At 45.5% G+C, this 24,844-nt stretch overlaps 1 protein-coding gene across 2 annotated transcripts; it reads right to left on the reverse strand.

Moving 5' to 3' along the window:
- Positions 1-2,192: 2,192 nt before the first annotated feature.
- Positions 2,193-23,052, reverse strand: LOC144158530 (uncharacterized). Of its 2 annotated transcripts, XM_077689450.1 has the most exons (6): positions 22,679-23,052; positions 20,769-21,083; positions 19,063-19,196; positions 18,950-18,997; positions 14,361-14,487; positions 2,194-5,531 (listed from the first exon to the last, which is right to left on the reverse strand). In XM_077689450.1, the coding sequence occupies exons 3-6, from the start codon at positions 19,145-19,147 to the stop codon at positions 4,919-4,921; spliced, it is 873 nt and encodes a 290-aa protein (XP_077545576.1). In that variant the 5' UTR covers positions 19,148-19,196; positions 20,769-21,083; positions 22,679-23,052; the 3' UTR covers positions 2,194-4,918. The 2 variants fall into 2 exon arrangements, with proteins under 2 accessions (XP_077545577.1, XP_077545576.1); XM_077689451.1 differs by lacking the exons at positions 20,769-21,083; positions 22,679-23,052 and adding an exon at positions 21,084-21,105 and having other exon boundaries at positions 2,193-5,531.
- Positions 23,053-24,844: the final 1,792 nt, after the last annotated feature.

The raw sequence follows: 24,844 nt of genomic DNA on the forward strand, positions 1-24,844 counted from the left end.
CAACGGAATCTACTTCTTTAAGGTTGCACGTGCTACCTCCTCCCCTCACATTTATTATTCAATAACACGAGGAAAATTTTAGTGTATTTTCAGTCGTACTGGCTTCTAGAAGCACTTTTACTGTGTTTTCCAGTTGTCCTCGTCTAGAAAGTGTCCCCAAATCTATCCGTATTCTCTCCATGCACGGCCAACTACAGTTACGTACGCCCCTTCAACAGCTCTTAAATGACGGCCGGGACAATGTTGTAGTACAGTGGCTAGAATATTCTAGCCACTGTAGTTGTAGTAACGAACTTGGAGTTCCCCAGAAGCCCCATATTGTCTCCTTCCATATCATCCTCAAAGCAACCGAACCCAAGCTGTTAGACGTAGGAATTAGATGTAGAGATAGACGGCGGCACCCGCCCGCTGCGCCGCCACGATCGAGTGCCGCTTAGCGCGAATAGCTTTGCATTTCGTGGGATATTTTTTGTACGTGATTGTATAGTCATCTGTACGGTACAGACCACACTAAAACTCAGTCTGTGGCTTCCTTGTAATGAACTTTCCACTGTGAGAATATCCTTAGCAGTGGGTACGGCACAAAGCTAGAAACACAGATCGTTAGACTGGGGTGGAAATGTGATTTCACCACGCAGGTTTTATTAACTGAGCCCAAACCCAGCAGTAGCGTGAACGCAAAGCCCAGTAGAAGAGGATTGCTGAGGGAGGCTGAGGAAGGCACAAAGAGAGAAATTAACACAAGGAGATAAATTAACCCCAGAGATGAATTTTAGAAAGGATATGGAAGAGAGAACCAGAAAGGTGTGCCAGGAGGAGACATGAAGGTCCAAGACGAGCAAGCCAGGGGTGACCATGCTGGGACACCGTTGTCACCATCAAGTCTGGGAGGGATCGGTTCAACAACGCAGCAGCCTATTCTCCTCGACGCACCACCAACCTGCGCTTTGGCAGCCCCAGTAACGACGGGCTAGTGCCTTGGCATAGCGCCATCGCACCACCGACCTACGTTTCGAAGGCCCCAACGTTGCTTCCGAAGCCAGACGATGCCTCTTGTGTTGCGTGACTACAACAGAAGCAGCCGTCCAGCTTCGGAACCCCCCCCCCCAAAGTGACACCAGCGGTTCGTGGGCCCTACTTGTCTGCAAACATGGCTACAATACCGACACGATGTGATGGCCACGGCAGGTCAACACCACGGTGAAAGCACGGGGTAGGTTTAGTGCTAAGGACCATTGCATGAGGAGTGTAGTTATTCTTATATTCGAGGTGTTTTAAAGATTTAACGGTTATTATTAGTCCAGGTTTTTGGTAGTTCTGTGTTGTTCTTGCTTATGAGTGACAGACAGCTAGAAGACAGGACGACAAACTAAAGATAGACAAACCAACTAAGGTATTAGCTGCGATAGTCCTAGAACAGTTACCGAGCTAAGCAAACGAACCAATGAAGTCACAGTTCATGCAGTCTGGCAGATCTCTTGGGGTCAGGCGTCGACTTTGTATAAGTGACGTGAGCCGAAGGCAATGTCATTGTAGATGTAGATGGATACGGCGCAGTGTTGCCGAAGTCGCTGCCTTGATTAGCCAGAGTAACCGACGACCGGGCAGTGGCAGTAACGGAAGACGTGCTGACTCCAAAGAGGTGGCACGAGCTGAGGATCCTCGGCGCAGAGCACGGGTGCTCTGGTATGTAGGACAGGTGGCCTGCCCGATGGTGTGGCACCCCACATGAAAGGACGATAGCCAGGCTACCCGGCACAAAGCTCGGGTGCCTCGAGATGGCGCATGAGCGGGTATCCGGCCCTACGACACAGGCCCCGCTGTGCCAGCAGGAGCTGTCAGCGTTTCGGCGCTACGGCACGGTCGCCTTGACATTGGCACTTGCCCTCACTGCGTCAGGTCGCATTTGATGAGCAGCTTTCTGCTCCAGCCGGTCTTGCTTGCTCCTAGCATAACGTCCTCTTCTTTCTCCACACTCTTCTCTTTCCTCCTGGTGTACCCGGGCACAGGTGATTGGCCTCTCTTCTCCACCTTCAGCTTCTTCCACTTCCTTACTACTACTCACCGGTACCTGGCCTCTCACTACTCTGTAGGCAGTTTGCATCACAGGAAGGCTACACGACATTTTAAACGCATGTGTACCACCAAAATGAATATGCCCACTCTGCAGAGAGGGAAAAATAAAAATAACAGTTTATTGTGCCCAACAATGAAATAAAGAAGGGAGAAAAAAGTTTGATGACGGTATAAGGCTTGAATTTATTACAGAGACACATTTCAACTTACCTAAGAAAAATAAAGTTGAAAAAACACCGAAGTTGGTTGCACACCTTTGTCACCATGGCATAGACCACAGATGCAAAAAATGCAAAACGGAAGGCAGCTGACAGACTAGCACATGTGCGGTAGTTTAATTGCACAGTCACACAGTAATTTTCTTGCTCACGCATATCGCCCCAGCGATAAAAAAATATCTGCTTACTGCTGGTGGATCTGTGGTCAGAGCTGTGGCTGTAAAGATTTTCTTCTACACACTTGCTCACTGCATCTGCATTCGGTTGCATTGCTGCAGTCAGATTAGTGATGGCAGATTTTGATGATGACATTGATAATGCTGTGCATTTGGACCCAATTCAGAGACACAGCTAAACGATTCCGCCTTTGAGTATTCTGAAGTTTATCAATTGCAAAGTGACTGTCATTACCCTAAGTTGCGTCCTGAGAATTGTTAGCATTTGTCAAAATTTCTAAACTGTTGCATGTGTTCCAATGAAAATAAGTGGCCACTTCGCAGTAGTAGCTCACTTTTTTCAACCATTCAAATTACTTGCTTAAAATAATCTAAAAAATTTAGTTGCTTTAAAAGATACAATTAGTACTCGCGTGCTCCTAGTTGTAACTATACTAATTCATTTTGTGGAGCAAAGTTAAATGGAAGGCCCCGGCATTTTATGTGCATTAAGAGGTATTTTCGAGAATTACTTTTTTAGTTCCACACATTCCACTTTCTACCGGTGTACGATTGTGCCTATCAAACCATGTTTTCATTCACAAAACCTTTTTAAAACAGGTGCTGCAAGTGACTTTTTCATTAGTGTCGACCTTGTAAATAACCAGGCCGATTTATTTTTTCTGCATATGGCAGGAATTTTGAGAGCAATTTTGCCCATCTAGACCCATCTTTCTTCAGTAAAGCACTCCTCTAACCAATACCATAGATATTATTCTTATGATGGAGTGCAGTCTCTCATTATAAATCTCTGCCATTTCTGGGTAACGGCCTTCCGAGAAATACAGCAGACAAAGCCCCGTGAAGCATTTTTTTGATTTCATGAATGGTGAGGTATGTTTTAAGTAAAGCTCGTGTGAAATGTAGAGCAAACTCTGCTTATGTCAGTATGCAATCTATGTCAGAGTGCAATCTATGAGTAATCAACATGAAATATTTTTCATTATTGAATAGTCATCTCTTGAAACTAAAAAAAATTGTTTTCCGGCCAACACCTTTCTAACAAAATAAAAGCAGGGATTTCTGTTCATAGGCAGTATCCCATCTCAGAAGAGGACATTTGTAAGCAATGCTTTCTTTACAGACAGTACAAATGCGGGGCTTCTTTTCAATAAGTGATCATTTATGCTTGAAGGGGCCATGAAGACAAAACGCCAACTTGGTTCATTCGAAAGATTGCCAGGCAAGATAACACTGACACCACATTTAAGGCAAACTCCACTCAAATAAGCTACATAATTAGGAAAATAGAGAATGGCCATGCGACCCGCTAGATCATTTCGCACACTAGAAATGACGTATTATGGGCAGTGCGAGTGGCTCAGGCCGGCAAAAACAAATGCAGGTTAGACAGGGCAGTTAATCATGTAGAACTAGACATTTGCACCTAAATTAATTTCACATTCTTTCTATAGCAGCCCCAATGGCGCGAAAACAATAGAAGCCATGAGCACACACATGAACAGAAAGCACCAGTCCGTACTTTGTGCACTACGCCAATTATAGCTGCACAGCCACCTGATGCATCGAGCATTCACTGCCCAACTGACATAAGCAACCATGTCTTCTGTGACCCTGTTTGTTGAGCATACCCAATGTTTCAAGAAACGATTATTCTCAACTGTAACAAAAACTAGCCAGGTACAAATCCGGTCAAAAACAAAGGGGGGGCAGGCAGCGGTACTGAGCAGTATCGTGGCGCTATCTAGAAGGGCTGACGGTAAACAAAGCGTTCCCCTGTTCACTCCAGCCTTGGGCACCGTACTTACATTCACTCCCGTACCTGCCCTGAACATGTCATCGCAGACATCACAAAACACTCAATTCAATAGAAGAACCAATATTTCAGGCTCAATTGCTTAATTTCTTACTGAATAAATCATATTTTGCTTCCGGACAAGTGCTGGGCCCTATAAACTCCCAAATCTTTCGAATAAAACAATCATGTATTCCGTCTTCATCAAACCTATCAGACGCTGTACTTGTAAATAACAAAGGCTGAAAACAAAGCATTTTAACCACAGTGCAATTTTTTCATATATAAAAAGCATGCTTCTAGGAAAATCTTTGCTGACATACACGGCAAACCAATGGCTTTTCATTGGTACGCAATTGCTTGTGCCTAACCCACTCTTGACTCGGAAGACAACTTTTTGGCCAACTGGTAAACAAGTGTTGCACGAAAAAAAAAACATTTGTAATCAGACAAACATCATTTTAAAAGCTGTTCTGACAGAAGCTTTACAGAATGCTTTGTTGCCAGAGCGCAATTGTTCGTGATTAACCAGGCAGGATCTACTAGTGGATCTCTCTTGACTGCCTCTACACTAGTAGGGCCAGGCCAGAGTGCATTTTTGATGAGTGACCAAGTATCTTCTTTCTGTGCAGCTCTTTCACCACATTACACACCTAGAGTTTCACATCCAAGTGAAGTTTTTCATGCCGAACCAAGTTGAATCTTTGAGTGAAGCTTTTCTGACAGACGTTACACACAAAGGGCCTATCCCCAGAGTGCAATCTTTCATGATTAACCAGGTCGCCCCTTTGAGTATAGCTTTTCTGACAGATGGTGCACACGTAAGGCCTGTCGCCAGAGTGCAATTTTTCATGTTTAACCAGGTGGGACCTTTGATTAAAGCTCTTTTGACAGACACTACACACAAATGGCTTGTCACCAGAGTGCACTCTTTCATGATTAACCAGGCTGCCTTTTTGAGTAAAACTCTTCTGACAGATGCCACACACATAAGGTCTTTCACCAGAGTGCACCCTTTCGTGAATAAGCAAATGGGTGCTTTGAGTGAAGCATTTCAAACAGACGCTGCACATGTAGCGCTTCTCTCCAGTATGCACTCTCATGTGGGTGTCCAGGTACCACTTTTTCCGAAAGCCATGATTGCAAACACTGCACACGTGGGGCGTCTCACTAGCACACACTTTCTCACGAGTAGACGAATGGCTGCACTGTCGACCGGGTAGGCAGGAACAAGGCATCCGTCCCAACTGGCCTGTCTCGCTCTCACTGGAAAAATTGCCCAACTGGGTAGAATGCGACAAAAGTTAAAAAGGCATACAAAAATAATGAATGAAACAAGGTCAATGAAAACCCCTTGCTCTAGTAAATTAGTTTTCTGGTCAATAAATGCAGTACCAGAGAAAACCCATGGTATCTAAAAATGTAGTTTTTTGAGGTGTGCCATGAGCACTTCCTTCCAAAATTCCTTCACTGACTTCTGCCTTAAATAAATGCTCTTTTTAAATGACATCGCTTTCTCAATGAGAACCATTGCATCATCCTTGGCTTATTCGGGAGCACTAGCATCTGGGGCACTCAGCAGCGACCTTATTTCTCCCGTAGTTCTTTGAGATCAGCGTTTCCTGAACATATACTCTTTTGCAAAAGTTATGAAATAACATGCATTTCACAATTAGAAACTAGACATGCCCATTAAACCCACACGATTGCCTTACTTTACCAAACAATTACCCAGCGGATCCTGTCATAATATATTAGATCCTCGACTGCTTAGTAGAGTGCTTCTCAGCAGTGGTAATGTGCTGGAATATCGTCACTCTTAGGCCATTTGCAGTTGAATCACTTGAAAATCCACCTACTCTAGCAAGACACTGTCAAGAAAGAAATTCATTTCAGTACTGTGCCTTCCTGCAGTGAAGACGCACAGCTTATTTTGCACAGCAAGGTGTCATTGCCTCGAAGGGGCACTTGATAAAGCTCAAAATGTTCACCAATGTAAATTCCTTTTGCCCTGCATGGATTTTCGTTTCTTCTACCCTACACGACTTTCATTTTTTCCACTTATAGCCTTTCCCCCCCCTGAGCAAAGCAGTGTCAGTGCTGTTGACATCTCAGCTTTCCTACTTCTGATGAGTTTAGCCCACTCCATTGAAAACAAACGTCGAAACACCCAAGAATAGCCAACGTCGCGTATCATGTCCGCATAACCATAGAGTTTCATAGAAAATGAAATGCTATGTGCATGGACAAACATGCGAAGCAGCAAAGGCAGCCAGCCCAGCCAACTCACACAGCTACAGTGCCACCCCCAACACCCGCATCCTGTCCGCGCTCACCGTTTCGCTGAAATGCATGGGGTGCCCCAGCTCCTGAACTCAGTACCCCCTTCTAGATAACTATAGCTTAGGTTCGCAAGAGATGAGATGCTCACTGATTCTTCGAGATTCACAAATCAATCATCCAGTAATTTCTTTTGCTCTGCCAGTATTATAATTTGCAGTGTGCCTGGTTTCGCAGTCTGTCATGAACATTTTGTTGATTGTGGGGTTGAACATGTTCAATCTTCACTCGAGCGATGAGGCACACCAAAGTGGAGGGCTGTGGATTAATTTTGACCACATGTGTTCTTTAATGTGCACTGAATTGTCGACAAGTGGGCATTTTCGCTTTTTGCTGCCACCTGAAAATCAGCCACTGCGCCATGATCAAACCCGCATCCTTGGGCTCAGCAGCACGACACTGTAGACACTGAGCCGCCATAGGCACCGGTCACTGCTCAGAGGGCGCGACGAATAAGTACACCCCGCGCCGCCCCGCAGAAGCTTGAGCTAACTTTGGGACGGTGAGAGGCAGACGGCGGCTGCGCGTTCATATATTCGGCACCTCTCGGTTTGTTTTTGCGATTCTGCAATTGTTTTAGAAAGGTGTCTCGACCTTGAAAACTGTTCTGGCAAATAGTTTCCCCGTGTCTCAAGTGCTTCTATGCGATTTCCGGACAATTACGGGGCTGAACTACTACTGTCGGCCTCGCGTGCATGAGAAGTTACAGAGGTTGTACGTTCCCGCGCGCGTGTTCGCCGTGAAAGAAATTTACGTGACAGACATCGTTGCGAAGTCCCATTCTCAGCAAGGAAAGGTTATTTACAGCGCCAATTCAGGTCAGTAGCCAGCGTTAGAACTTCGCTCCATCACACAAGCGTGTTTGTGTTATTGTTTTCTCTGTTCGCGCAACCACACCACAGTTACTTTTTCGGTTGCCCTTCTTCAGTTCGGTTGGTGTTGTCACTAATTAACAACGCATTCCGAACGTAAGTAGCTGTTGACAAAGTAAACGCAGTTCCACACAGTTCGAAATCTGCTGCGGTGTGGCGGTTGTCTTCACGAAGATTCCGTTTAGTTTCGGCTTCTATCTTGTGAGTAATGTTAGAGTCGTCTTAGCGGCTAATTGTGATACAGTTTGTTCAGGTCGTTTGGAATTCTCCAGAAAAGTATTTCCTCCTCCTCCCCATCCTCTGCTTAAATAATAATAACCTCAACTTTCAGATTACGCAAAACGCATTAAAGAATTCTCCTCCCCATCCTCTGAATAATAACCTCAACTTTCAGAGTACGCAAAACGTATTAAAGAAATCAGCGCGAGTGAATGCAACCTTGCCTTTGATAGCTTTCCACGCTCTCGCTTGGAATGCGTGGCCGAACTATGTACACTTCGGGGAACAAAGTAGGGCAGTAAGCGGGATGCGTATTGACCGTCTTGACATTGCTTTTGGCATCACCCGCGAAGTGCTGTGAATGCATATTCTTGTGCCGCCTTTCGGTATCCATTCGGTGCCGTGAATGTCACTAAAAAAAAGGTTACTGCAGATAAAACAATAGTGGCGGAAGCGGTAATACCTTGTGTTATGCAACTACTACGACGGCATGCGATTCATCGCAGCGCGTGATGTGTATGAACACTGAAAGCAAACGTTTTAGTTTTACGGCCCTTCGTGTCTGCGCTGCGCATAAACGGTAATCATACTCATAATTTTACTCCTTCCACTGACAAAAAATGTCATGACTTTCTTACTTCCTTGACTTTTCTTACTGATAAAATCATTTCTTGCGGCGCATATTCTCCCACGGCTGCGCGAGCGAGAAACCTGTACAGAACGATGGCAGGCTGCCTTTTGCAATTGTGGCTGTCCTTCGCGCAGCAGTAGCGGCGCTGCCACTAATTCTTTCCTGCAGCCTTTTTGATCCTTTCGGACCCTGCAACTTGCAATTACAACTATGTTTCTTAAAAAACTTCCGCCACCCAACGTCGAACCGCACGCAGCGCGTGTTTTTACGTGCGCTGAACGGCCGGTCGCGACATCCACCGATCCAGAGTTGCTAAGCAGCGGCGAGAGGCGGCGCTGGAGTTGCGCGCAAACTGCAGTGTCCGGTGCCTATGGCGGGTGGATAAATGTGATTGATTCAAGGCTTTCCCTTGCTATGCTGCTATAGCTACCATTACAGGGTGGGCATCAAACAACCCCCTTGTCATGGGTTGTCAATGAGGAATCAGCTCTTCTCATAGACACAACTGCAAAAAATAAAGCTGCATTCACCTGATATGGCTCTGATGCAAATTAAACCTAGAAAGACATGAACGAGCCTAAGTACCATGTCAACAATGCTGTAAATGTGTGGTCGAGCTCTTGCACATTTACAAGCACACATAGCCAGAGTTGCTGCTAGTTGTGCTGGACCAGTGTGTTTTGGGTGCCTGGCTCCAACATTTACAGAGCTTATACAAATTAGGGACAGTTATTCTCTCCAGACTGTAAAGTTGGGCTTGGCAAGTGCTGAGACTAAAGTGTACTAGCCAGAACAAAAAATTCGTGATGAGGCCAATTAACAATGATGATTACAAGTTTTAATGGCCAAAGGTTGATTGATTATGAGGTGTGGTGTGGCTGAAGGCTCCATATTAATTTTGACCACCTGGGGATCTTTAACGTGCACCGAAATCTCGAACACATGGGCATTTTTGCTTTTTGCCTTCACCAGAAAAATGGCCCATGGTCAATGAGAGCAACGAGTCTGTAAAAATGGTTGAATAAAAGTGGTGTAAAGTTACTAACATTTGTCAGTAAAAACAAAAGTGAAATCAATTTAAAAAATGGAGATGGGTCGTGTACTTGGCCAGGCTGTGATTATGCATGATATGGGATGAGGTGTACAAATTTATTCTCCAGTAAGTAGAAGAGGAAGTAGTGAAACCTCGATAATACGACATTCAAGGGACTGCGCAAAAGCGCGTCCAGGGTGCCGGTAAATGCCGGCCTAGTGGATGATCTCAGGCGACAGGTGGGCCAATAATTTACTTAAAACTACTATAGTTAGCCCATTCTCGCATAATTTGCGAAGCTTAAGTTAAAATCCAAAGTTTAAAAAAGAAAAGCCTATTTTGTGCCCCCTTCCCCTCCGTGACGTCTGAGCTAACCCACCAGCCAAGCGTGGAGCGCTCCGTGACCCCTTCCCCCACCCCCCGGTGCCATCCGGCGCTATTTATAGCCTGCCAACTCCGTGCCCGCAAGATAAGGCCGGTGTGGTCGAGCGAATTGAGAAGGGAAAAGGTGAGTGTGAAACTGGCAAGGAATACTACCAGGCGGCGATGGAAAAAATGGGGCAAAAAAAGGAGCGGACCGACAATGCCGCTTTGAAAGACACTGATCAGCAGAGAGCAGAGGAAGATAGTTGGATAGAACGAACGAGTGAGGAAAGCGGGTGATCGGTCATCACCATGGGGTTGCATCATATATTTTTTCACGTTTGTCAATTCCTCGGTGAGAGTTTCAAATTCACGGCCCGCCATCCACCTGAACTTTGACTTGTCACAGGTGGCACGTTGGCGTACTGCTGCCGCATGGAGCCGCCGAAGGTTAACTCCCGCTCGCGAGTATACCTGCCTGCTTGCTTGCGTCTGTTCAGCAAGTGGACTGGCCCGCCTGCAGATTTTTGTGCATCAAGCAGGGGTTAGGAATAAAGAAAGGTCAAGATGAGGTGGAGAAGCAGTGTAAAAGATGGGAGAAGTGCTGTTTTATCCACACCAGGGTCCGTCGTATGAAGTGCACCACGTGCACCCAAGCTTCCTATCATCAGGATTTGTAGTGCATTGTTTCTATCGGGAGTTTGCTGGGACTGCGTAATCTGTCCTAAGAAGTGGGCCGTCATAAGTCTGGAGGACATATCAGCAAGGTACCACTGTACTTAAAGGGACTCTTGCGATCACTGAAGGAATGATGATTGGAGCAGAATATGTCGTTGGTAGCGGAAGTGTTCGTATCAGGGTGTGTCAAGTGCTTCGCATTGTACTATGTGTAAATTACAAACAGGATTTCTCCATACACTGCTATGCACAGGGCTCTTGAAAAACTAGTGAGCAAATGAAAGAAGGTTCAATGTGTGTGGCCTATCTATTACTGTGAATAAAGAGCTTGCTTGCTCTTATGCTTGCTTGCTATGTATACGCCTGTATGCGGCTTTAGAGTGTGCAGTTGATATTCTGTGTCCGATGTTTTCTGCGAGTGTTGCCTTAGTCTCCTTTGTAGGAACGGCTATACGTCCTCATAGGGAATGCGTAAGACATTTGTATCAATGTGCAGTGCAGCAACAGCAGTGCTCTGCTCAGCAATTTTAAGACACTCAACACAAAACAATAGTCAATTTTAAGGCACAGGCAGGCATTACGGCCTTTACAAGTTGGTTTAGTACAACAGTCCTGCTTTGTCAGTCTGATTGCAATGCCATGACAATGCTTAGATTCTGGAAACACAGTGACTTGTGATGTGTTTTTTCTCACAGGAATTGATAGACCATTTACTTTGATATCAGGGTCTGTCTAGATCCCACACCTCATAGAGAATACACCGTAGGTAGCTTTTTCTTGCTTAAAACCATAGCTGTCTGCTCACGCAGCAAGTTTTGAACACCCAGTTGGACTTTGTGTTAAAGTAGATTTATGTTAAGGGGGCCGTGGTCTCGAGTTCAAAGCTTGAAGAGCAGAGTAAATTTTTAACCTGTAAAGTTTCCAACAAGGCTGCATCGCCTTCTATTATCACCACGCTACTACATTTAGTGTGGATTCCCACTTTTCCCTTCACAGGAACTTACTTCTCCTTGGGGGTTTCCATTAACTGGCCAATGAACTTGGCAAAGACAATGAACAACTTATCTGACTGCCTAAACTTTTGACCAGTGTGACTTACTGAGGTATATCTCATTGATGCATAATCCCCTTCTTTCCAAGTGCAGTTACCTTAATCAGTACATACATGAATTTGTTGTCAACCTTGCTAAATATTGACATGCTGCACCTGACAGCAGGTTAAATGGCAAAAAAAAAAATTTGCGTGCTGGCTTTAAAGAGATGCTGCAGCATACTTTCACCAGTGAAAATAAACCAGAATGACTTTTAGATTACACTGCCAGGAATACTTGAGCCAAATACTACATGTGCATGCGAAGCGGTACATTAGCAAAGCTTTAACCGCACTCTTTACAAATTTCCTTCATTACACAACGCTTTGATTACGGCATTACAGTGGTGGCTGTCCTATTGGCTGTTGCCATTCAATGTCATGGATAACTTCTCGCATTTCCAGGGACAATCCGGCGTCGGCGCCACTCTACACTAACCTCTTCTATGCCTGAACCTTTCAGTTTTGGCATCTCTTTAATGTTTGAAGTGCGGACAGAGTAGGAGGAACGAACTCAATGTTTCACTTTCAGCCACACCACTTAACAAGAATTTGTTGCTTCAAAAACGCCTTCGAAATCAAAAAGGTGCCAACTCTAGAAGGTGCGAAACAGAGTAGGCACCAATGCAAGCTTTGTTTTGCACCACGGAGGAAATATAATACATATGTGTGTGTGTTTGTGTGTGAGTGTGTGTGTGTGTATATATATATATATATATATATATACACACACACACACACACATCAAAGGTGCAGTCCTACTCCTTACTGCCAGTGCTATTCGGCTACTTGAAGGTGCTTATAGCGCCGAATGGAGGTGATTGTCATTTTTGTATGACACAGGAATAAAGAAATCAAAATCGAGAAAAAATCGCGAGAAAAAATAGCGAAAAATTGGCTTCCCCAACATTTGCCTACATTTCACGTGGCAAGCTGCTGGGATAACAACAGACGCTCCGCGTCTCCCACGGTTGTCAAGGGGCGGAATAGTTGACCGGTCTCTGAACCTCTCTAAATAAAGGCCCCTGCTAAGGTCGAGAGGAAATCTGCCGCTGGGATACCACAGTTGGTAGCGCACCGCACGCGTTATGCAGAGGTCGTGGGTTCGATTCCTGCTTCCGATCACGGCGGATTTTTTCTCGACTTTGATCTTTTTCCTGTATCATACAAAAATGACAATCCCCTCATTCGGCGCTATAAAGCACCTTCAAGTAGCCGAATAGCACTGCAATAAGGACTGCATCTTTGATGTGTAGTCGTATCCCTCGTCCTATATAGTTCTGTTCTGCACTACACACACACATATATATATATATATATATATATATATATATATATATATATATATATATATATATATATATATATATATATATATATATATATATATATATATCAAAAACCGGCAAAGGACGTCATGAGCCGCCTCCGTCTCTCTCTCGGAGAGTGCAGCCTCTACCGTTCGAGTTGAAAGTGAACAATGATCCGCGAGTTTTCATCTCACATTGCTACAGCCATACTGGACAGATTTTTATGATTCTTGCAGGAGGAGATTGTTGGAACAACATACCCTGAGTGCATTCTGAATAGTCCGTGGTAAGTACTTGAGGGTCCCTTGAAGCTACCAAGCACTAGATCCCCCACTTCGTGCACCTTGCCAAGTCCGTGCTGCATCAGGGTACACTAGCATTGCCGAGCGTCACCTGAATGCTTGAAAGACGCTTGTGTTCTTTCAGTGCCATCTATTTACTAGCCTAAATAAAGCAACAGAACTTTCTCATGAAGTCATTGACAAAGTTTAATTAAATTGCCCTATTTGCCAATCAAATCTTTTAATTTGGGAATTTGATACTCCTAGCTGAGACTATGTCGAAATTATAGGTCTCCTCGATTTGGCTACCCTTTCTGTACTAGTTCACAAAAGTGTCGTGCAAGTGCAGTGCCTGTTCTTTCAGTGCAGCGAGTGCAGCCGTATCAGCGCTTTCCATGCAGCGGCTGAATCAAGGGCAAAAGTGCACAAACGTCGTCTGCTGCGGTCCGTGTTTCTGCACTAGCGTTGTTGTTTTTTTCTCTCAAAATACTGCCACCCTGCACTCACCTTGTGTTTTGTACACAAATGCAGTATCTTGTTGCACGTGGCGACCAATCTCGTCTAAAATGGGCAACGCTGTCGTTTCCACTCCGTTTACTGACACAAGTATCATGCTGGAACCATCTGCTATGATGCGCACCACAAAACACGCCAAAGCACGCTGCACCTTGCTCGAGATGAGAACTGCACAGAGGCTAGTGCAGAAGTGAGGAAGAACTCGTGCAGCACAGCGTCAAATCGAAGGCCGAAGTGCAGGTGGCGCTAGCTGCACTGGCAAATCGAGTGCGAGTGCTGCACCGCCTCAACTTGTGCAGAAAGTGTAGCCAAATCGAGGAGACCATATATGTGGGTACATTTGCTATAGCTGCCCATGTTCCTCAGGCTAATACTGGCACCATTTACATTTGTACGGGAGCATGATCCCCTACATTTTCTTCAGTGAGCAAAGTGACTTGTTGTGTTAAGCCCATCGTGGTGGCTCAGTGGCTAAGGCACACTGCTGAGTCCAAGGATGTGGGTTTGATCCTCGATGTGATGGCTGCTTTTCAGACGGAAGCAAAAAGTGAAAATGCTAATGCGTCGAGATTCCACCGCACGTTAAAGATACCTACGTAGCCAGAATTCGTCCGGTGCCCTCCACTAAGGTACGCCTCATAGCCCAGGCGTAGCTTCAGCGCTTTGAACCCCATATTCAATCAATATATTTTCTGCATTGAGCCAGGGCCGCCACAGTGTTGATGTTCTGCAAGCAACAGCATTGCTAGCATTACAACCCACCCTGTGTTGCTAGACTGCATGTGACAGGAGCAGGTGTGAAGAGCAGCTTCTACTGCAAGGACTGCGCCGCTTCCTGAAGCAGGGAATTCCTCTGAGGCATGAACTTGGGCGTTCTCCACATCCAGAACTGAAAAAAAAAGTCAAACATATAGGCAGCTAAAGGCAATCAGTGTTACAAACACCCTCGGACAGGCGCTATACATGTATGCTCTTACGATATTTTGCCTCCCGAGAATACTTAAAGGTTTCGACAAAATTTTGTTGATGCAGCAATTAATCCTCAAGCAGTGTTAACCTTGTAAATGAATGAATGCTTACAATAAATACTTTTCTTGTTCAGAAACAAGTTTGAAAGATGGGGTGAATGGCTACGGTGAGACGTTTGAACCAGCTGCCCTTGACACTGTTCTGTTGCACACAAGCAAATGTGGATACTTTGGTAGGTAGCAATTTGTCCTGAAAAAATGCATTACAACAGCAGTGTACTATATTTTAGTACACTGGAGTTACTACTTTAGATCATGACAATTAAGAGCGAAGCTGTATATGACTGTTTCCACATATATCATGCATGAATAAACCAGTGTAGAGTGGACATTTTTAGATGCGAAGTATCTCATGCTTGGGGCTGTGTCCCTCCCTCCCTCATTGTCGTTGTCCGCACTCTACTGTGCATGCGCGTCTCTTCAGCCCCGTCAGCATTTGGGCTGAGGTCAGCGCCGTCCACTATAAAAAAGAAATAGTTAGGCGGTGCCCGGTTTCCATCCCACGACTCTCTGGCCACAACAGGAGGTACGTGGCGCTCTTCTCACTGCGCTACAAACCAAGACGGGAGTATGTGCTACAAACGCGGCTAATGTCCTTCACTTTTTCAAACTATGTCAAGAAGCTACTGATACAACAAAGGCACACGAAGCTGAACGTCAACACGGAAACGATTAACTGAAAGCTAATGGGAACTTCAGTCGACCCCATGGCTGCTTCGCATACTATTCAGGGTTCCCCTACGGGAAGATGGTGTAATTTTTGCCCCTGAGAGCTGGTGTTTAGTCTTTACTTCTTGAAGGGCTTCTGGTGTGATCTCTTTGCCAGTGCTTTTCCTGTCCAGCTTCAAAGGCTTCAGGAGCAACATTTTATAGTGCAGGTGTACAAGTCAAACACCCCAAAGTCAAAATCTAATTCCCCAGTTTTTATTATGGTGAAGCTGCTTTACTCGGCAATGCACTTCTTAGAGTGTGCCCAGCTTTGCTGATCATAACTTTTTGGGGTGGAAAAGCACTGACATTTTTTTCTAAAGAAATGGATGCACAGCGAAAATTCTCTCTTGATTAGTCTTTTTGTTGGGACATGAAGCTGGTGCATTTAATGTTCGAAATATTTTTCCTCGGTACAGTTCATTCTCTGGCAGTTGTAGGTTTACGATGCCAAGGGTATTTAAAAAACAAGAACAGCTTCTCCATGTACGGAAAACGTAGTGCCACCTAGTGACATGCCTACGTTAAACACCCCTCATAGCAACCATAGTTGATGTAATTTTCAAGCGAGGCTTTAAATAACTCACCTGAGCTTGTAATATGTGATCGAAATTTCATACAGTAAAGCCCACCTTAATGGGGCCATGAAGACAAAATACAAGTTTGTTCTATTCGAAAGATTTCGTGTTCTATAGACCCCCTGTGCTTGTCCAGAAGCAAACAATGCCTTATTCACTGCGAAATTATTCAATTTAATCTAAAATTTTGATTCTCGCGTCAAAACGTGTGTTTGAATGACATTTACAATGACATCATAAGAACCGGTCTTTCAGCTAAACTTGGTGTGCAGCGTAGACTTGCTTACTGTTAGTCAACCCAGATGGTGCCACCACACCGTCACAAGCCGTTTTCTGCCTTTGGTTTGTTTGTGACTGTATTTAAACCTGGCTTGTTTTTGTTCACGGACAAAATATTTGTGTCGTGAAACATGGTGCTCGCTCAACAAACATGGTCACGTAAGACACAGTCGTTTGTGTCATTCGGCCAGTGTCATCTGAGACAACCCCAAAGCCCCGCAGTGCTGCGCACCTAAACGAAGCATGGTGTGCACGGTAGCAACAGCAGTACGCATCAGTACTCCTATGTTTACGTGTGCTTTCGTAACTTCCACTATTTGTCCCACCATTCTTACTGATATAAAAAGAATGTGTCATAAATTGATGCACAAATAGCTCGTTCGGCAAGCTTACAAGTTCTGCCTATTTTGCGTTTGCTTTTTCCGGCCTCCACCAATTGTCACTGGCTGGTGTCACTTCAGAGGTTTTGTTGCAGGAAATGCGCTAGTGGGTCGCATGGTCATTCCCTTTTTTCCTAATTATACAGCTTATTTGAGCGAAGTTTATGTTAAAAGTGGTGTCAGCATGATTCTAACAAGGCAATCTTTTGAACCAAACTTGCATTTTGTTTTCATGGCCCCTTTAGGAGCTCTGATGATGGCAATTACCTGAATTCCTGTTCGCAGGTCTATGTGTAGGCCACAGGTGATTCGCTCAGCCAAAGAGCTGTATGCTAAACACCATACAGTAATGCACACCTTAAGAAGCTCTGATGATGATGATCTAAATTCCCGTCCACAGGTCTACGGGTAGGCCATGGGTCATTCGTTTGGCGGAAGAGCTGTATGCTAAATGCCTACAGTAAAGCCCACCTTAAGGAGCTCTGATGGTGATGATGACCTGAGTTCACGTTAGCAGGTCTATGGGTAGGCCACGGGTGATTTGTTAGGGCAAATAGGAAGCCGTTATGCGGGCACGTGCCCATGAGCATAATCGTGAGCGTCGTGCAGACCCCACAGTTCATTAGGCACAAGCGGAGGTCAACAAGCAATGAAGGCTTCAGTTGCCATTGTGCATTTAGTTTACTGTCAAGCTTCACGTGTATTACCTTTTCGCATAGGAAAAGGAGGAGTAATTTTATGCACAGAAAAAGGAACATGCTTTTTTTCAACAAGGTGGAACAAACACCTAAAAGCCTTGAATGATGATAGTACAGCAGGTTTTCCTAATCCTCTACCGGCAAAAAGAGGTTTTTACACTTTCCTGAAAATGTACAAATACTGCCCCTACGCTATGGGATGGCACTGTAGATATGTACAATCAAATTTAGAACACCCAATGCTGCTAGCGCTAACCACATGGAACGATTTTTGGGAGCGACGCGACGGAAATCAGTTAACGCTCGTCCCAATCGCTCGCCGAGTCAACCAAATGACAGCGATCGTGCCAGCGACAGCGAAACGCAATCCCAATATTGCCGCACAGCGCCAATACTATTATTGAAGTACATGTGGCTCATACCTGCCAGGTTTGCCGGGATGGCATCAGAGAGATCTTACTGGGGGGGAGGGGAGGAGGGGTAGTAGCTACAACAGAATGGGTAACTTTACACACATCTTTTTTATTTGCTTAAGGAAGCTAGACCACTCAAATGTTCGACGTGGCTGACACCGCCCTTTTCAGAAAGTCCTGGAAATAGTACTGCAAGTGCAATACAAAACAGCAGGAACTGAACTGTTTTGTTGTTTCGTCTAAGCTAACAACAAGCTACACCACTGGAGACATGCTAAATCTTCAGAACCGCTGTCCAGAATGGCCGTGCTCGTGTGTAAATGAAAGTGGCGGCGGTGGTGCTGCGTTTCTATAAACAGTAAACTAACAATGGGTTGAACAGGTTCACCATCTACAGATGGCCGACTACGCTTTTTAAGCACTTCACTGATAACGATGCCAATTGGTGTCGCGTTGTATTGTCAGGTATACCTCCTTCACATTGTGGCCACACTGGGAAAAAGATTTGGCCAAAGACGGGTGCATTTTCGGGAGATTTTTGTTTCGGACGTACAATCGTACAAAACCATGAAAATTCGGGAGTCTCCTGGAAAATTCGGTAAACCTGGCAGGTATGACGTGTCTGCAAGGCGTTTTTTAGGTGTGCAGTTGTAACTAAAACAGGAAATAGCAGAGGGTCGTAGCAGAGGGTCGTACTTTTCTAAGATGCGCTGTGCCGCCGCTTGCCTCTTCCCCTTGTTCTCTCCCGAAGCTGGAAGCTGCGCCCTTACAGCTTTCCTACTGGCTAGTCGGTGAGGCCACTTCCGGGAGGTGAGTTACTTTTTCTGGCGACCCAGAACCGACCGATTCAATGAGCAATTTGGTCCACGGTGAAAAGTAGTTCGTCGCTACTCGTGCAAATCCCCAAATCGCTTGCAAAATCGCTCCCTGTGGCTAGTGCTTTTGATGTATGCTGAAAACAGCTCGATAAATTTTGGACTTCCATTGCAAATGTAGCCACTGCAACACAAGCACAACCCTTTGCCATCACAGCACTGAAACGTTTAATAACACATTCTTTTCCCTATACCATGTACTAGTAGCGGATGCATGGTGTACTTTGAATTTCACACATGAAAAATCCCCATGGCTTCAGATTATTGTCATACCAAAATTATACAGAAATTGCACAAAAAATGATTCAAATTGAAGGCTGCGATGGGAATTAATCCACTGAAGTGCTTATGTAAGTACAAAAATGCAGGAGACAAACCTTAAACTTCCTCACCTGTTTGGGAGCTTCGGCTGATGAGCCCCACGGAAGTGCACTGCGTACCTGAAAATAAAATTCACAGCCAGAGTTTCCCACAGCCAAGCAGTTAGAAAAAATGGGGATGATACCTATGGCAGCAGTAGTAATGAACGCCTGTATGCTTTGGCTGCAGGACACACGCCGGCTGCACACTGCATCGGTATGTGCTGCCATGACCTTAGGTTTCGATGAAGTTGAATGCCTGCTGCTGGTATTGCATCCTCTAGAAGAGAAAAACACAGCCACAGTTGAAAACTTGTACAAGATAGTACGAGATAGATTCTAAGCTTTCGGGGCTGTTTGTTAGTATCAGATCTAAAATATTCGAAGATTCACTAGTTACACGTGTTGGTTCGGATACCAGTTGCGTAAGGTTAAAGTTGAGACAAACATTGACAAATTCTCTTGCTTCGGTATTTCCTGTAATTAGTTGTGTTTGGCTCAGTCAGTCAATATTCGGGAAATTAAAGTTGCCATAAAGGAGGATATGTGCGGTAGGGTGTTTATTAGTAAGCGTAGATAGCATTTCATTTAGTTTGCGGGCGAAATTTGGATCAGTACGAGGGGGCCTGTAGCATACGCCAAGTATTACTGTTTCGGGTGGGGCACAACACATTACCTATAATATTTCAAGTTGTGAGCCGATGTTGATAAGGGAGCAAGATAGCTTTTTGCTAGTCGCGATGAGTACGCCCCCACCACGTGCGTTCTTACGGTCGTGACAAAAAAGGTTAAAGTGCGGCAAGTCAGCCAGAGCCTCTGTATCTGAAATGTCGTCAGTAAGACACATTTCGGTCAATATAAGTATACTACTGCCAGATGATTTTAATAGATTAGACAGGGGCACGCACTTATGAAGAAAACTACGGATGTTAGTATAAATTACAGAAAACGAAAGCTTAGCTTTAGTGCTTGTACGTGGCTGTTGGCGCGTTCGCCAACGGCGTACTGATCCCTATGTTTTTTCTTTGACAATTCCTGCTTCATAGTCGAAAATGTATCCCTTAGAGCCAATGTGCAAAGTTTGAAAACGCAGTGCAAATGGCACAGATTTGCTCCTAGCGAAAGCAACGAGCTCTTTTCGGGATATTCGAACACGGTATGTGAAATCTTCGCCAATGCTAAATTTTGTACCTTTTAGTTTTGGGCCGTTTGAAAGGATGGATTCTTTAGCTTTGAAAGACGAGAGTTTCACTATTATAGGCCGTTTATGGTTATTGGTGTGCCGCCCTAGACGATGTGCACGCTCTATGTCTTTTGGTTCAATTGTTAGTTGAAGTCGTTCAAGGCAGTGCTGGATTATTATTTCTTCTGACTGAGCGTATGTTTCCTTCGGATTAGTGTCAGGGAGATTGTAGAATACTAGATTTTCACGCCGGGAACGGTTCACGAGGTTGTCAAGACGCTCATCAATGTCATACACACAGTGAGTTAGCTCATCGGTATTAGTATTTATTGCATCTACTTCTGCTCGAAGGGTTAGAAGATTCTGGCAGTGATTTTCCAAGACAGCAATGCACTTTCCAAGATCGGTGATAGTCTGGTTAGTGGTGGCTATCTCGGATTTAAGACCTTGCATCTCAGATACTATTGTCGACTGGCCCTGTGACAAATTTTTCAGCTCAGCGAGAATATCTGGCCCGGGGTTCATCTCTACATCTCCCGATAGCAATAACATGGCACGTATGACATTCACACATTCGGTAACAAGCAAACGGCAGCACTGTGTGCTCGGCAGCTGCACCAAACAGTAATTACTTGATTTTTTAGTAGACGTGGGATACGAACTACCAACCTGCATGATCAGGATGAACGGATTAGCGGCCTGTGTGGTGGCACAGCCGCGCAGCCCACAGTGCGCGCTGGATGGTGGTTGCTGCTTTATAGGCTGCACAGGGGATGTTGTCGACGGCAATAGGGTGGCTGGATTTATCTCGACGATCCACGGAGGGAGGGGTGGCACTGCCGAAGGTCCGGAAGCATGGGTGCCAGGGAGGGGGCAAACACAAGGTTCGCCTTCGTTGGTAGCAGGCAGGTAGCTTCCCGAGGTGGCAGACAATACAGCCAGCAAGGCAGGCAGTAGCAGGTCGGCAATGATGCGGGCAAAAACCTGCATGATCAGGATGAACGGGTAATTAGGATGAACTGGATGAACTGCATAATCAGGATGAACGAGTATAAAAAATATGTCAGGCTTTCGTTCAACAGGACCTTGTTAGTGAACTTTTTTTCACTCTGGCTACACCTACACCTAGCCCGCGATGCACGTACAGGACTTCTGACTACGGTTGGATTGGATTTACTGAAGTGCTGACAGGAAATTTATACGCTAAGATAACAATGTAAGAGCTTTCTTTTGTGTATGGAGGTATCTACCAAGAAGTTTCAATTGTAACCATTCAGTATAACATATCTTAAATCAATGTTAATCTTTTCCAGCACAAGAAAGCTCAGAACGGATACCCTTTCAACATCGGCATCAGCCCGACGCAATGAGTGCTGTGCCATGCACCTCGCCCCAAACTGCCAGCATCACGGCTCTTGTGACGAACGCAAAGCACTGGTTGCTACTGGTGCGCACTGCTCCTCCTTGTGGAACATGTCACAGTTTTGGGACTGACGTCATGCTGCTTGGTCACGTGCGAACGACCACAAGTCTGGGTGCACTCGCTCGCTCCAGCGTGCGCATCCAGACTGGCCGTCGTGCGACAAGAACACTGACGTCAACACTGCTGTCCTGTAATGGCAGCCGTTTCAGTGTTCGCACTGTCGAAACCAAAGCGTGCACAAATAAACAAGGCTGTAAATAATTTCGCTGCGGTCCGCCACCTAACCTGCCATTCTGTGATAATTGGGTTGGTAGGTACCCAGTGGCAAAAAAAAAGTGACACGATCATTTCATGTCACTACTCCTCTAAGATTGGTTGTGTTCCATGTAGGTTAACTAGCATGGTTGCATTAACTTGCCCGGTTGCGTTCATTGCAGTTGGGTTGGGTTAGGTTAGATTACATTACGTTGGGTTGAGTTAGTTTAGTTAGGATAGCTAAGGCTACGTTAAGCTCGGTGAAGTTAGGTTAGGCTGCGTTAGGCACTGTTATATTAAACTTCGCACTCGTTTTTGTGACGAATTATAAGGTGGTCGCCGTATCGTTGGCCACCCGTGCGATATACAGGGAAATACAGGGAGGTTTAGTTCACTTCCCGTGATACTACTAAGATCATTTTAGACCTGTCAGGCTTTTGTGGAAACTGCCCTGAGAAATTCCCGATAGTAATTCTCCCGGCTACTGTGAGAACAGCTCTGACACCACATAAAATGAACACAAATAATGCAAGCAACTCAATCCTCTGAAAAAGACTCCAGCAATTGTAAGAACATTGTTTTTCAGCCGCATTTTTTTTGCCTGAAACACACGTATATATACTTTTCGAGGGAAGAACATTTTTTTTGCGATTCCATAGGCCAGCGGTCTCGACAGCGGACATCGCGCAACGGCGCAACCAGAAGGGCAGCGGTCGGTTTCGGCTGCCGCTACAACGATCCGTCAACATTAGCGTATCGCTGTACCACCTTGTGTATATTAACATGCATCCATTAGCGGCACGGTTCTGATTTCAATCCAGCGTAATCTCAAGACGGTATTTACAAAGTGGACTCGAAATAACTGGAGCATCTTTACCGGCTCCGTGTCGAGTAACGTTACCTGGAATCGGTATTCCAAAGAAGGCTGCTCGAGGAGTGACTGCTCCTCTACCACGGCCGATGCCCGCGGCTTTGGAATACTGCTGATATACACGTCACTTCACTCAAGCAAAAGTAGCTGCGCCCGTAGGGTAGCCTTCAATACGAGGAACGCAGATTGTCATGAAGATGACACGACAACCACGACGAGTGAAGAACCACAGCCGTTTTCACAAACTGCAGAGAGGTCCACATCGGTATGTCAGCAGCAGCCCACAAGGCGTCTTCACAGGCACAGAGAACATTAGTTTGGCCGCGAAGCCCTGTATCGTGATCTAACATTCTCAACTACGCCTCATTGCAGCAACAAAACACGAAGCGCTGGAACCTATTGCATACAATGTATGCCAGCCCTATCAGGTCAAAACTGGTAAACGGAGTTTGTTGCTGTGGTGGCACCACGTTCCAGTCGCGTGCCACACGTATGGCTCGAGACATTTTGCGGGGTACGGGGGGGACATTCAACCAGACGACACTGAACTATTACGCTACAAGCATTCACTACTTCTCACTGGACACTCCGACTTGACTACCCCGAAAAATTAGGTTTCATTGACTTCCGGAGGGACAATCGAACTGAGCGGCACTTAGTAAAATTGCGCGGTGCCACTAACAACACGCTTTCGGCTTTAGTTTTGCCTATCGAAGCTCCAGCTCGCCCCTTTGGAAGTACAAAGACACCTTTGCAAAGCATGCGACAAGCGCAGTTTCGAAAACTTGAGCTTGAAGCCAACGTCGGCATCAACATTGCCATCAAAACAACTTTGGTACGTTGCGTCCTCGAACGGAGTAAGGTTTCATAAGTTTTGACACTTTGGGACAGGCATTATTGTATTATAGTGGGGAAATTGATCGCTGTCTTGTTTTGTACCAGCGATCTGGCGCTCGCACATGGGACAACAACGTTTGTGCAGAGGGTGTAGTTCGGAGAATTAGCTCATAATACTGTAATTAACCGCTGAGCTAGCTACTGCCAGCACATCGGTGTGGACCTCGCAGAAGTTTACGAAAAAGTTTGTCTGCCTTCGCTCGTCGTAGTTGTCGCGTCTCCTGCCCAGCGGGGGCCTGTGTTTCACCTACCGACGGCTCTCCTTCAGCCACAGTTGACGTGTATACATCACTGGCATCTCCCGCAGTCGCCGGTATCGGCCGTGGTGGAGGAGCGATTGATCGCGTCTTCCGTGCACAACCGATGTCAGGTAATGTGACTCGACACGTAACCGTAAATAGCCTGCTAAACTGTCAGTCAGAGCTCTTGAAGGCGTCAGTTAATACCACCGTATGAGCTTGGCCTGCATGAAACCAGAACTATGGGTAGGTGCTGATATATGGGAATCTACGCGAAATGCGTAGCAACTAAAAAGAGAATTATGAGTGACCCTGGCAGATCGTTGATGTTGGAAGGATTCTGACTGATATATCAAGCAGCGAGGCTGGAAAGTTATCTTGCTTCTGGACAACTCAACCCACATCGCCAAATAAATGGCCAAATAAATGGAGCGTGTGTACATGCAACGCGTGGGCCAAATGGCCAAGTTATGCTGTGTGCCGGAAAACTTCAAACAAGGTTGATTTCACGTGTAGTGTCACGTGATCGGCTGAGTGCGCAAATACGTCACGAAAAACAGCCCGGGTGGCCAATCACGCGAGAACGCTCGAGAAATCATCTCCTTTCACTATGGACGTAGCCAGCAAAAGGGGGGGGGGGGGGGGGGCCGCATCCGTCCCTCGCTCACTTTTTCGCCCTTTTTTTCCCGCGTATACGATTTACACATTGAATCGATACACTACAATATAAAAACAAAAATAAGAAAAGTGTCGGTTTATTAAAGCAAGAAAATCACTGCAATTTTGCTGGGGCTCAGAATCTCTTTATTTTTATACCGGCGATGTATAACTACCCCCGAAAAAGTAGGAGGTTTTTCTCCATAAATATTTCCCTTCAGTTTCCTGACCAGGGGTGGTTAGCTTGTTCTCACTACGTAGAACATGGGGAGGGGCTCGGCAAACTTGTTCAGGCATGCCCAATTGAGTAGGGCACAACCTTTTACTGGGCCAACACCAGGTAATGGTGGTAAAGAAACACCGGCTTTTGCCTAAAGTTCTTTTTAGACATCGCTATGAAGAA

The sequence above is a fragment of the Haemaphysalis longicornis genome, unplaced genomic scaffold (assembly GCF_048455015.1).
Source record: "Haemaphysalis longicornis isolate Haplotype H1 unplaced genomic scaffold, Haemaphysalis longicornis Haplotype H1 scaffold_10, whole genome shotgun sequence".
Lineage (NCBI taxonomy): Eukaryota > Metazoa > Arthropoda > Arachnida > Ixodida > Ixodidae > Haemaphysalis > Haemaphysalis longicornis.